Source organism: Nannobrachium achirus, assembly GCF_963921795.1.
Source record: "Nannobrachium achirus genome assembly, chromosome: 5".
Lineage (NCBI taxonomy): Eukaryota > Metazoa > Chordata > Actinopteri > Myctophiformes > Myctophidae > Nannobrachium > Nannobrachium achirus.
Genome location: NC_137814.1, coordinates 59,048,338 through 59,062,341, shown reverse-complemented (window position 1 = coordinate 59,062,341; position 14,004 = coordinate 59,048,338). Strand labels below are relative to the sequence as shown.

The 14,004-nt window shown below is 41.0% G+C and overlaps 1 protein-coding gene across 1 annotated transcript; it reads left to right on the top strand.

Annotated features, from left to right (window-relative positions):
- Positions 1-3,291: 3,291 nt before the first annotated feature.
- On the top strand, positions 3,292-5,246 carry LOC308285222 (HLA class II histocompatibility antigen, DP alpha 1 chain-like; the record flags this gene model as incomplete). The annotated part of the gene is made up of 3 exons (XM_080725940.1): positions 3,292-3,484; positions 3,727-4,020; positions 5,137-5,246. The coding sequence occupies 3 exons, from the start codon at positions 3,292-3,294 to the stop codon at positions 5,244-5,246; spliced, it is 597 nt and encodes a 198-aa protein (XP_080582066.1).
- Positions 5,247-14,004: the final 8,758 nt, after the last annotated feature.

Genomic DNA, 14,004 nt, shown 5'->3' with positions numbered 1-14,004 from the left:
TTGAAATCATTAACAACAAGACAACAGACTATAGAGAGCAGTAAGAGCACAGTGTGTGAGCAGAGAGGTGAAATATGAGAGAATGACACCAAGCTATTCTGACATGATGACTCAGCATCATTCAGAGTCATTCTGACATGATGACTCAGCATCATTCAGAGTGTGACAGGATGAGAATCATTTCAACTTCAGATGCTAAAAACAGCTGATTAACTAAACATGATGTCTAGAAACTCTCTGCTACTCTCACTATCTGTAGCAGTAGTGACTACATATCCCATGATGCCTATGTGACTTATGCAAAGGCTGAAAAACTTCAAATATGTATTTTTGTCCGTTTTGAACACTTTCAATCATGCACCAGTAGCACATACCGGTATGACCCGCACACCATCTTACACTTAGCCAAAACACTCCTTTTTATTTAATGATAATGCAACGTTTCGGTCAACGACCTTCTTCAGGCATATCTGCTCACACATTGTAGCAGGACAGCTAAATACACACACAGAGATCTATACAACCAATCACAGTCTCCCTCATTACAGAGATGAGCCTCAACAGGTGGCGATCATTAAGTTAAAGTGATCTTGTCATCACCGTCAGTATATAGAGCAGTAGTTAATACACATCTCAAATTCATAATACAACTTACACAAAACAGTGGATCACAATGTGTGTCAACTATGTCAATATAGTATAAGAAAAAACATCAATTCGATCAGAAAAAGGCCTAAATATATATACACATAAAAATAAAATACAGCAGAGAAATCTTTATTACATTTGTCAGGCATAAAAAGTCTAAAAACAGTCAGGATCAGGCAGCTGAATATCCTAGTGCCTGAATCAAAAAATAAAAGAAAAAGCAACAATTAGAATTAAAGCATCACATTAAGTACCAGTTCATCATTTAGTCCCCTGGGTGCTAGAGTGTTTAGTGTGTGGATCCAATAGGCTTTGCGCTGTTTAAGTAAACTATCAAGATGTCCACCTCTCTTAGGAAGGGAAACATGTTCAATGCCTATGAAACGAAAACTTGATATATCGTGTTTCATATCATTGAAGTGGACTGCGACGGGATATTCCCGATCGTTCCTTCTTATAGAGCTTTTATGCTCGCTCATTCTCTGTTTGAGATGCCTAGACGTTTTACCTACATAGGCAAGTCCACAGGGAGAACGTATGAGGTACACAACGTTAGTAGACGCACAGGTGATAGTCCCTCTGATCTTGAACTTGACACCAGTGTGCGGATGATTGAAGAATGTAGTTTTCGTTGTGTTGTTGCATTGCGCGCAACGTCCACAAGGATAGTTTCCTTTAGGAAGGTGAGCTAAAAGGGTCTGTCCCTGTGCAGCAGAGCTGCAGGATTGAAAATCAGCGTGAACCAAATGGTCCCTCAAGTTTTTACCTCTTTTAAAGGAAAAGAGGGGAGGGTATTTAAAAAGTGGCGCTAGTTCAGGGTCAGACTTAAGAATGTGCCAATGTTTCTTAAAAGTAGATTGGATCTTAGAAGAATTGGCAGAATATGTGGTGACGCATGTAACAGAAAATTTCTTCTCTTTTTTGTTGCTTTTTTGTAAAAGTTCAGAACGGGGTTTGTTTAAGGCCAATGTGAAGGCTTGCTCAACACATTCTGAATCATAACCTCTTTGGGTAAATTTAGATTTCATCTCTGAAGCTTTATTAATATATTCATTTGTGGAGGAACAGACTCTTCTAAGCCTATAGAATTGACTTATTGGTAGGGACCTTTTCAAAGACGGTGGGTGAAGACTGGTAGCCAATAATAAAGTGTTTCTGTCAGTTTCTTTTTGATACAGAGTAGTGGTAAGACAGCCGTTACTGTTAATAATCCACATGTCCAAAAAATGAACCCTTTCAAGACTAAACTCCAAAGTAAATTTTAAGTTTAGGTCCCACTCATTAAGAGCAGATACAAATGACTCTAATTCATTAACACTGCCCTTAAAAATGCAAAATATATCGTCAATGTAGCTAAACCACTTCAAAATCTTTGATTGGTACATGTTAATAGAAGGGTTAAACACACAGTTCTTTTCAAAAAAGCCCATAAACAAATTAGCATAGTTAGGCGCAAAAATTGAACCCATGCTTGTGCCAGAGACTTGTAAGTAGAAGTCATTATCAAAACTGAAATAATTATATTTCAGGACATATGCAGCCAGATCGACAATAAATTGATTGGGTGGCGTTGCATCACAATCACGACTGCCTAAAAAGTCCGTTTTGAACAAAATGCCTCACGAAACTCACGAAATGTAGGCAGATATTTGCAAAAACTTTTTTTATTTGTATTTTTATTTTTAACTATTACTCCCACAACTTTAGTCCAACCATCACACACATCGGTACATATTATCTTAAGTCAAGACATCAAGACGAATCCATTAGATTTTTCATTATCCATCCTGATTGGCCAATTCTAAACTTTTCTGTCCCACAATAACCTACCTGACCTGGTGGAGACTTTTTTCTAGTTTGTTATCTTTTTAGTCTTAATGTCTGACTGTCCCTCTGCTTACATTTATGACTAATAAAGTATTGTGTTATCCTTTTAGCCTTAATGTCTGACTGTATCTCTGTTTACATTCATAACTAATAAAGTATTGTGTTATCCTTTTAGTCTTAATGTCTGACTGTACCTATGTTTACATTTAAGACTAATAGTCTTCAATCAACCAATCAATCAATCAATCAATCAATCAATCAATCAATCAATCAATGAACTTTAACCTCTCATCGTCTCTTCATTAAATTCTCTTCAAAAATTCAGAATGTCGTCTTCCTGGACACTGATGATGTCACAGTGTATCTTTAATCTGATTGGCTGATTCTGCTAAAGTACAGAACAAACCCTCCCTCCTCATTCGTCAGACTCCAGAACTCGTCTTGAAGTCAACACCTGATCACTTTAATCTGTTTAATTTGATTTATTAATCTGATTAGATTTAATCCTCTATCTAATCAGTTCAGTTGTGGTGGTGATGATGAAGATCTCAGCCACCCTCCTCATCCTCTCCTCTCTACTTGGTGGCAAAGCCCAAATCCCAGGAAGTAAGTACATTACAATATATAATTTTATATCAAATGTATACTTTTATATAGACTAACTATAATATATAGACTTGTATTGTGATTGTTTAACATGTGATGATGTGTCATCATAATAATGTAATTAAAGTCATCATTGTGTTCTCTCCAGTGTTCCACAGGGAAAGTTTTCTCACAGTGTGTTCAGACACAGAAGACTCATATAAAGCGGACATGTTTGGACTGGATGGTGAAGTGTTGGCGTACGCTGACTTCATCAACAAGAAGGAGGTTTACCCTCAGCCTCCATTCATAGATCCCATCACCTACAACAATGCTTATGAATTAGCTGTGGGTCATGTGGGGTCCTGCATGATCAACCTGGACGTTGCTCGCTCTGCCGCCAAGAACCCTCCAGTGAAACAAGGTACAGAAATACTGACTACAACTATTAACACAATAACTACACAACTGTTCAACACATCTTACAGAGATGAACACATTTTATATATGAAATGTTAGGTTGAAATGTTTTCTAAATATTCTTTTGTAAACATGAAGATGTTCAAGGTGGATCAACATCATGTGTCTGTGTGCATGCGTGCGTGCGTGCGTGCGTGCGTGCGTGCGTGCGTGTAGAACAACCTGACTCTAAGATCTTCTCCAAAGACGAGGCTGAGCTGGGCGTGGCCAACGTCCTGGTGTGTCATGTGACCGGGTTCTATCCTGCTCCAGTGAACGTCACATGGACCAGGAACACTGATGACATCACTGATGACATCACCAGCAGCGTCCCCCAGCTCGACCAGGATGGAAGCTTCCAGCAGTTCTTCAGACTGAAGATCACTGCAGAGCAGGGAGACGTCTACAGCTGTACGGTCAACCACCAATCACTGAGCAGCCCTGAGACCAGGTGGTGGGGTAAGAACCAATCACTGAGCAGCCCTGAGACCAGGTGGTGGGGTAAGAACTCTGTTCTCATTGGGGGAACGGTGGTGTAGTCAGTAGCTATCACATCACATTATATGCATGAAAATCTGTCATGGCTAATGGTTGAACAGAAATTATCTGTGAGTCTTTTAATGCTACTACGTAACATTGTTAGCACCAATAAGCCATCTAGCTTGGCTCAACAGTTTGAAATGACTTCTGAGCATGGGTACAACACCAGAGGAGCAGTTTCTGGTAAACTAAGAACAACAATGGCAGTATGGCACCAAAATCAAATTGTCTTAAGCTTACTGGTATGTCAATAGAACACTGGAATGCTCGCCGAAAAACATCTTGTCTATAATCAAGAAATATCTTGACAAGTAACATAACTATGCAACTTCATTTGTGTATTTTTAAACTTGACTGGACTGTTTCATTTGATTGTTCTTTTTTTGTATTCATTTATATATTATTTATATATTTTTATTTTATTTTCACTTTAATTTGTATTTTTAATTGTATATTTGTATTGTATTTGCTTGATTCAGGACCCCAGACAGACTAGAGGCTAATTTGTGAGTCTCTAATGGGGATCCTTTAATAAACATAAACATAAACATAAACAGCAGGTCCCGGGTTCGATTCCCTCATCAGTGGCCATACCCGAGGTAGGGTTGGCAAAAGGGCCTTTTTGGTCCTTTATGTTCTACCTGTGTCTCCTAGGGTTGATACCCTCACAAAAAAACATGCAGTAATCCTGGTCTCTATACTGCCTCCCCCTGGCCAGCCTTCCACATGTTACATCCAACCGGGTAAATTCCCCCCTGTCAGGTGAAAAGAAGCAACCTGGAGGAAGCATGAGGTCCGTTGCTCTCCCCAGGTTGGCAGAGGGAGAGCAGAGCCCAGGATTACATTAGATAATTGACACCGGGTGAAAAAATGGGTTACAAAAATCGTGGGATAACATTTTTCATTTACATTAAAAAAATCTACTCATAGACACTGTTTATTAATAAACTCTGTCCTGATACACAGATCTGTCTAAACATAGGTGTGTGTGTGTGTGTGTGTGTGTGTGTGTGTGTGTGTGTGTGTGTGTGTGTGTGTGTGTGTGTTTCTCTCCAGATGTGGACCATCACGTCCCAGCTCCTCCCAGCAAGGCTCCAGCTGTGTTTTGTGGGGTGGGGCTGACCCTGGGTCTGCTGGGGGTTGCCATGGGAACCTTCTTCCTCATCAAAGGAAACCAATGCAACTGAAACATCTGATGATAAATTAATGATCTGAATCTAACAACAATATCTAATGAGTAATGATACATGAATGTATCTGAATCTAACAGAAACATTGCATTAAATATAAATGTATCTGAATCTAACAGAAACATTGAATTAAATATAAATGTATCTGAATGTAACAGAAACATTGAATTAAATATTGAATGCAACTAAAACATTGAACGTTATCACCAATTTTGATACATGAAAACATTTATTTGCATTTATGCCCGTCATTAATTTGTGAAAGACAGACATAACTAATGATCAAACCTACCTTTTTTGTATAGGCTAATAATAAAATGCTGTTGTATTATATGATCCATATTTATTCACTATAACAGACAAAAACCTTTTTGTTTTATAAGTTAGGCTACATTATGTTTACAATCTACGCAAAGCATTTTGGAAAACCAGCATTCTTAATCCTTTATCATACAAACCAAACCATTTAAGTTAAGCAATTCCCAGCCTGCCCAGAAATCGCTGAACACAAGTACTGCCGGTTAATCTTCTATTCATTTTTAAACATGTTTAAAAAAAAAAAAAAAAAAAAAAAACAATGCCCCGATTGTATAACACCACTGGAGAGCTCCAGCTACATGTATATAGTTACACTGGAGAAGCCGTGGTTTATTCACATTCACAACGTCCCAAAGCCATTCCTCCATTCATTTGCGTGGGGGAAAACAGCGTCGCCCGCAAGTGCTTCACGTGCACGATCCATGCACATCGATGTAAACGCATGTAATCCAGTCCGTATGCAGCCTTCATGTTAACTTTCTTCTGATCGAAAACACCACGGAGAGATGCTATGCTAACGCCTCCTCCTACAATGAAAGTGGATGGGAAAATGGCTACGCTGGCTGAAAGCTACGAGAAGCACTTCCGGTTCACAGGGTTGAGAGGATGATCCTTTTAGATTAGTCGAAGAAGACACAGAGAAGAGCTGCCGATCGTTTTTCTTTTTTTTTAATAATTATCATTTATTTCATTTTTAATGACCTAGTCCGGAAAACTCCGGTCGGCTACTTGAGTCTTCAAAAGAAGTCCGGTTGAGGACGGTCCGGCTGGGAAAGTGTTGGGATTGGCTTTCAAAATAGTCAATGTGACTCTGCCCTCAATGCCCTTAATGAAATGAAGTCATAAAAGGCACACAAAAATGCTGGTATTTTCAAACCAAAATGACAAGTCTAAAATCAAAATGCGGCCAAAAGTGATCACTGCATGATTTACTGTCTGTACCCATAAAATACAAAAACCCAAGGCCGGCTGCCACAGAATAGTTTTTGTTAGAAACCATGAGGGTTAAAGCCTGCTCACAGCCATGGATGAATTCAGACATTCTGGAATCTGTAAGACTAAAAGGACAAAAAATACTCTGAGATACAAAAGTGCAGGTCAAAAAACAAACAAACAAAACACGCTTCAACAATGACCTCAAAACCTAAATCTCGCTTAAAACATCTTCTATGGGTACCTTCTAACACAAAAAAAAGGTTGTCAGCTTCTACCCAAACATAGCCGCAAAACTCATTTCTGAAGCACTTTTCAGTTTTGGCCCCTTGACTATTTTGCAGGTCCTACACATGAGATTTTGTGACACACACACACACACACACACACACACACACACACACACACACACACACACACACACACACACACACACACACATTAAGCTTAGACCCCTAATAACAATTTCATAAATAACAGTAATATGTTAGCTTCATGGCAGCTGAGAAGTAGACAATATAAAACACAGCAATAGGGGTTAATAAAGTTACCTCAATATTTTCTTCTTCCACTGGGGTGTTGAGCTGTCCAATATGCCACAGTTGTTCTGGAGTGTGGTTTCCCTCTGTCCTGAAAAGGGTATGTTAACACCCTGTAAGATGACATGCTGGAATGGTAGTTCTGCCATAGAGCATAGGGATCACTCGACTGTAAAGACATGTAGCGCTAGCTCTGCCTGTTCCACGTCTCTGGAACATAAAGGCGGCGATGTCCACATTTTCAACTCCTTGGACTCCACGAATCTTGTAACAGAAAATATGGTTAAGCAAGAACATCTGCATAAGTGACCGATAGCAGAGATTGTCTGTATTGGAAACAACTGTAATGGCTTTGAGAGTTTACCGTGTAGCATTATGGCCAAATTAACCCATTCAAACCGGAGAAATATCATTTGCCATTTTAGATGGTAGTATATTGCATATCTTGTTCTCTCTGTCTTTAATGTTATTTAAAGCAGCCAATTATTTTGAAGACCCCATTTTTCATTTGATTACTCCTCACATACATTTCTTTGTTGTCAGTCACTGCTGCACCGGGCAGAAATCCCCACCAGAAGGATATAGAGCCTTTGTCCTACTCCTCCCGGCCAGGGGTACCTGATGACAGGTGCCACCCCAGCCCGTAAAAATACATGCAGTGACTATTATCACCCACCCCCGAACATGGGCCAATTGAGTTAGCACAGATGCTGTGGTGGGCACAGACTGTCAGTCCGTCCCTCTGTCTAAAAAGGCAATACCTTTTAATAACTTAACACCTGTAATACCTGTATAAAGGTGTGTTTTTGAGGTGTGAATCGTACCTGGAAGGCTGGAACAGCAGGACCAAGTGATGCGTGGCTGGGACCCGGGACAACAGGACCGACCGTTGTGTGACTGGGACCCTCAGCTCAACCTGAGACTGCTGTCTTCTGAAATTCTTGATTTACATACAAGAATACTATCAGAACTAGGGCTGTCACAATTATTACATAATCGCCTAATCGTGATTATTTGACATTATCGCAATTATTTTGTCATAATCGTCATAATCGTGAATGTTGAAAGATTTCAGAAATAGTGATGCGACACGTTGTGAGCTTGTAGATCTGCTATTTCCACTATCAATGTTATTTTTTAAGTAGTAAGTTGTCAAATATGTCAGTAATGTATTTGTATATTTAGGTTATGTGTCATATCTACCATATGCAACTTCAAAGCCTAAAAGCCAAACAGAAATGTAATTATCAACGACAAATACACAATTAAATCGTTAATCGCCAATCATTTGAGTGACAATTAATCGTCATGTAAAATGTCATATCGTGACAGCCCTAATCAGAACCTCTGCAGTCATTGTAAAAACAAACATCACATTAGTGAAACGTAAAGGCATGATTAAGTCAAATGTAGTCGTACCCATCTCCACAGAGGCTGGCATGCTCATCTATGTCCCCTCTCGGAAATGTTACACCACACAATGGACATGGAAACATTTCCTGAAAGGACATGAATTTGGATTAATTTATTATTTCAAGGTAGCAAGGGAACACAATATCAGATCAAGTACAGAGCAACATTCAAGTTTACCAAGTATCCAGCGAAAATGTATTATGTGTGGCAGCTATTACCTCTGCATGTGCCTACTGTCTGCACTGCTGGGGCCCCATCCAGCATCTGAAGGTGCTGCTGGGATAGTCGTCCCCTCCCTCCATGTCGTCTTGCTGAAACATGGCTAAGGAGATATTGGGACATTTCAGCAATATCGTCTACATCATCCTGCAAAGAAAAATGTTTTGTTGAGGAGCTTCTGGATTCGAAAATTAATAATTTTTAAGGCCAATCCATTAATAAATACACAACACAATGACTAGAACTACTCAGAATTTGAGTCATTTTGTCCCATATAGACATACAGTACAATAGATTGCCACAACATGCAATAACAACAACATACATCACTGTGCATCATGATTTGTGATGGAGTATGTGCCATGCTCCACAGACCACGTTAAACCCAGATTTTGATCTAACAAGGGACTTAAGTCATTCTCCTTCTATGTGGAATGCATATCCTATGAAGTGGAGACCTCCACTTGTATATTGTTGCCTAGTATATTTGTATGTATGATGATGATTTGAGTATCCTGTGGACCCTGACTTAAACAAGATGCTTGACTTATTCAGGTACTTGTTTTTGGTAGTCAATTGTATGGAACATGTACTGCACTATGCAAACAGAACCAAATGGAACCAAATGGACCCTTTAGTCTACACATTGACCAATACCAGCAATGACAGTAGACAAATGAAACCAAATGGACTCTTTAGTCTACATCAGTGGTTCTCAACCAGTGGGTCGGGACCCCCAGGGGGCTCCCCAAATTATTGTGGGGGTCCCCAGATGATTGACTTAATGTGCAACATTGTTTTATCTATCAGCAGTAAACAAACCAACATAAAGTTTAAGTGTATATAGAGGGTATCTATACATTTCTAACGTGACCATTTAAGGATTTAATACCTATGAAAAAAAATGAATGTAGCCAATATTGGCCATATTGTCAAATATAAAATGCAGAAATTGTGAAGATTGCAGAGCTCACAACAACGCCTCGCAACAATCGCACTGTGTTAAAATTTAATGTCTCAACTCTCGTCAGGGTGGGGGGTCCCCAGTTAAAATATGATTATTTTGGGGGTCGCGGCCTGAAAAGGTTGAGAACCACTGGTCTAATGACCCATACCAGTAACTGACAGCTAAATGGTACCAAATGAACCCGTTGGGGTCCATTTGGTTCCATTTGTATACTGTCAAAGCTGATTTTTGTGTTTGAAAAACACTGCCGTAGTGATTTCACAACTAAATCAAATGTGATTACACACCACCGTGACAAATACAAACGCTCTGAAAACCTAATGTTATGTTATCGCCGAGTGAGACTGTTACACCAAAACTGTTGACTTGACTTGTGAATTCTGTGACCTACCGTCTCAGAAACGCGACCGAGTATACACGCAATGAGTATTAGGAACTTTGCTCACCTGTATTGCAGACATGTTGTTATGTGGGGACTTTATCCTGGAATAAAATCTTACATATAGTAATTGGAGAACGGGTCCATGGAGTGCCCCCAAATAGTCCATGGAGTGCCAAATGGCGTATGCTGACTATTCCCAGCAAACCACTAATCCTAGAGGTTCCACACTTGGCATATGTACTGATCAGTACTCTGCCAACGTTATAGGCACATTTGCCACCATCAATGTACTTACATTGGCGTACAGTTAATATAAAACGAAATTATTCAGGCGCTTTTTAGCCAGCTATTTTGCCCAATGCCCGCTAGGCCCACCCAACTGCGCATGTGCCAACAGCTGTTGTACTCTTCGCGTCACGCACTCATAGCACGTACTCATAGCACGTACTGCTCGCCTGATTATGGATCCCACTGGGAAAGATGGATGGAAACCGTTCTATTTAGGCCCAGGCCGTAAGGCCTGAAGTGCACGATAAACGCAATGATTTCTTGGGTTTTGGTGCACCTCGCGCGGTCCATTTGGTTCCATTTGTATACTGTCAAAGCTGATTTTTGTGTTTGAAAAACACTGCCGTAGTGATTTCACAACGAAATCAAATGTGATTACACACCACCGTGACAAATACAAACGCTCTGAAAACCTAATGTTATGTTATCGCCGAGTGAGACTGTTACACCAAAACTGTTGACTTGACTTGTGAATTCTGTGACTTACCGTCTCAGAAACGCGACCGAGTATACACGCAATGAGTATTAGGAACTTTGCTCACCTGTATTGCAGACATGTTGTTATGTGGGGACTTTATCCTGGAATAAAATCTTACATATAGTAATTGGAGAACGGGTCCATGGAGTGCCCCCAAATAGTCCATGGAGTGCCAAATGGCGTATGCTGACTATTCCCAGCAAACCACTAATCCTAGAGGTTCCACACTTGGCATATGTACTGATCAGTACTCTGCCAACGTTATAGGCACATTTGCCACCATCAATGTACTTACATTGGCGTACAGTTAATATAAAACGAAATTATTCAGGCGCTTTTTAGCCAGCTATTTTGCCCAATGCCCGCTAGGCCCACCCAACTGCGCATGTGCCAACAGCTGTTGTACTCTTCGCGTCACGCACTCATAGCACGTACTCATAGCACGTACTGCTCGCCTGATTATGGATCCCACTGGGAAAGATGGATGGAAACCGTTCTATTTAGGCCCAGGCCGTAAGGCCTGAAGTGCACGATAAACGCAATGATTTCTTGGGTTTTGGTGCACCTCGCGCGGTCCAAGTGACTACAACGGAGCGCTCCCTACGTCCGGTTCAGCCAATCACAAGCTTCAAAAATGAGTCCGGGCCGTGGTTATCCATCTTTCCCAGTACTGCTCTGGTGCAGAGTTAGCGTCACACAGACACAACCAGCAAACAGGACTGTACATACATTTAAAAGTAAACACACTGTTCGCTCAGTTCAGCGTCGGCGATGCAATCTCTCGAAGTCAAATTCAAGAAACGACATCGCCTTTATAGGGACAGATCTTCCTTTCACACCTCCCGTGTAAAAACATGGGACGAAAAAAAAAGACATCCCTTGGCCGTCATAAACGCAAACACTATTTACACGTGGTTAAAGCAGCAGCAGCAGCAACAGCAGCAGCATCAACAACAGGTGATTATTTACTTAATTTTGTTCACTTTCTTTCAATACTTGCTGACAGATTGTGATGTTTATTTTTGCTTCATTCACTCTCATTTGTATGACTGTGCACGCACGCACGCGCACGCGCGCCGACCACACGTGTGTATACTGTGTCGTGCTTCTAAATCCTGCTTGGCAGAAGCAGTGAGACAACGAGAAACAATGTGCACGCACGTGTGTGCGTGCTGTTACTTTTACTCCGTGTGTGTGTGTGTCATTCGTGTAAGTGTTGCATTTGTGCCTTTAGAGAGCGTGTGCGTGTGTGTGTGTGTGTGTGTTACTTTTACTCCGTGTGTGTGTGTGTGCCATTCGTGCCCCCGCAGGGGGCTTATTTCTAGTCCATTTAATACGACGCACAGAGTTGATGCTTCTAGGAGGAGGACCACCGCGTCTGGCCGTTGCCCAGGCCAAGGCTGTCCCTGTTCCGGTCTGGTTCCGGTCTCCCCCAAGCCCCCTGTGATTGGCTGAACCGGACGTAGGGAGCGCTCGGTTGTAGTCACTTGGACCGCGCGAGGTGCACCAAAACCCAATTATCATTGCGTTTATCGTGCGCTTGCCCAGGCCTTACGGCCTGGGCATAAATATAACGATTGCACTGTCGTGGACAGTAACTGGCTGGCGTATCTAACCATAAAACGAGCGCTCCCTTCATAGACAGCCTTGGACATCGCTTGCACTGCTGTGCCAAGGCCCCCTGGCTCCCCCTGCTGGTCAGGGGGAGGCCAGGTCAGGCCATGTGCGGCGTTCTGAAGTAATGTCTGACCAATACGCAGTGCGTGTTCAAAGACGCAGTGCGAGTTCAAAGACGCAGTGCGTGTTTGAACACGCACTGCGTCTTTGAACTCGCACTGCGTCTTTGAACACGCACTGCGTGTTTCAAAGTGGCACTGCCACTTTGAAAAAAAAGACAATAACACCAAATTACAAAAATGTTCCTCAAAAAGACAAAGTCAATAAAAAAAAAAAAAAGTCAATACATAAAAAAAAAGACAATAACACCAAATTACAAAAATGTTCCTCAAAAAGACAAAGTCAATAAAAAATAAAAAAAAGTCAATACATAAAAAAACAAAAACGTTCCTGGAAAAAACAAAACTAACAACTAACAAATACAAACTGGTTGCTCAAAAACAATACTATACTACTATGTCCCTAACGGGGCTCCGTAGCACCGAGTGCCGCACTGCGAGCTTGTAGATCTGCTATTTTTGAAAAATCGTGAAAATTAGAATTTTGACCTGATTCTGTGTCTTTTGAATCCTTCTAAGATTTTTAGAAAAACCCTATGTTTCTATGTCAGCAATCTGGCCAGCCATTGTCACAGAAAAGGTCCTTTTCACTTAACTGGAGCTCAGTTACTCTGTTCTTGAGAGGCTACTAAAACCCCAAAATGATATTTATTTGGCCACGGACCCGCATCTCAAAATATTTAGTTCCAGGGACCACCCAGAAGCAAAATTTGAGTTACAAACGTTCGCTTTAAAAATACATATATTCAAAGATTTGCACACATTTTCACAACTTTTTCAAAAATAGCAGATCTACAAGCTCGCAGCGCAGCACTCGGTGCCGTGCTGTGAGCTTGTATATCTGCTATTTTTCACTGGTTAAAGCATTCAATAATTCTAGGCCTAAATGGGTTAACCACTTTCAAAACAGCCAATCTAAAAGCTCACAACACTAATTCAATAGTGTGTATAGTTTCACTGTACAGATGATAGTTTACAATTTTGATTATTCTACTGATTGCGACCGCCAGGTCGCAGTTACTATCAAAACCTCCACTGGCTGTCAGTCAGTCAGTCTGTCAGTCTGTCCGTCACGTCACACTTTTGCCCTACTCATATCTCCGCCACTGTTGCCCCTATCCATGCCAAACTTTGCACACACACTCCTTGGATGCCAAACCACAACCTCATCATTTCTCACATGCTCCTCTTATGAAGCCACCATCAGTCTGATTTTTGCAAAACACATTTTTGGACACTGCTCCTACAGAGTTTGCCCTAAAATCACACAAAGCGGTACACAGTATCTCTGTGTACCACTTTGGGACAGATCCATCAACATGGACAGATCCATCAACATGGATCTGTCCCATTTCCCATATTCCCTCCTGATTGTCTACCATTGCCATCTAAAGTTGGCGTATGCGACCTGGCGGTCGCTTATCTCCCAATTAGGGAGTCTTATTGTTGTATTATGTACTGAGTTTCTTGTGTGTTACTTGA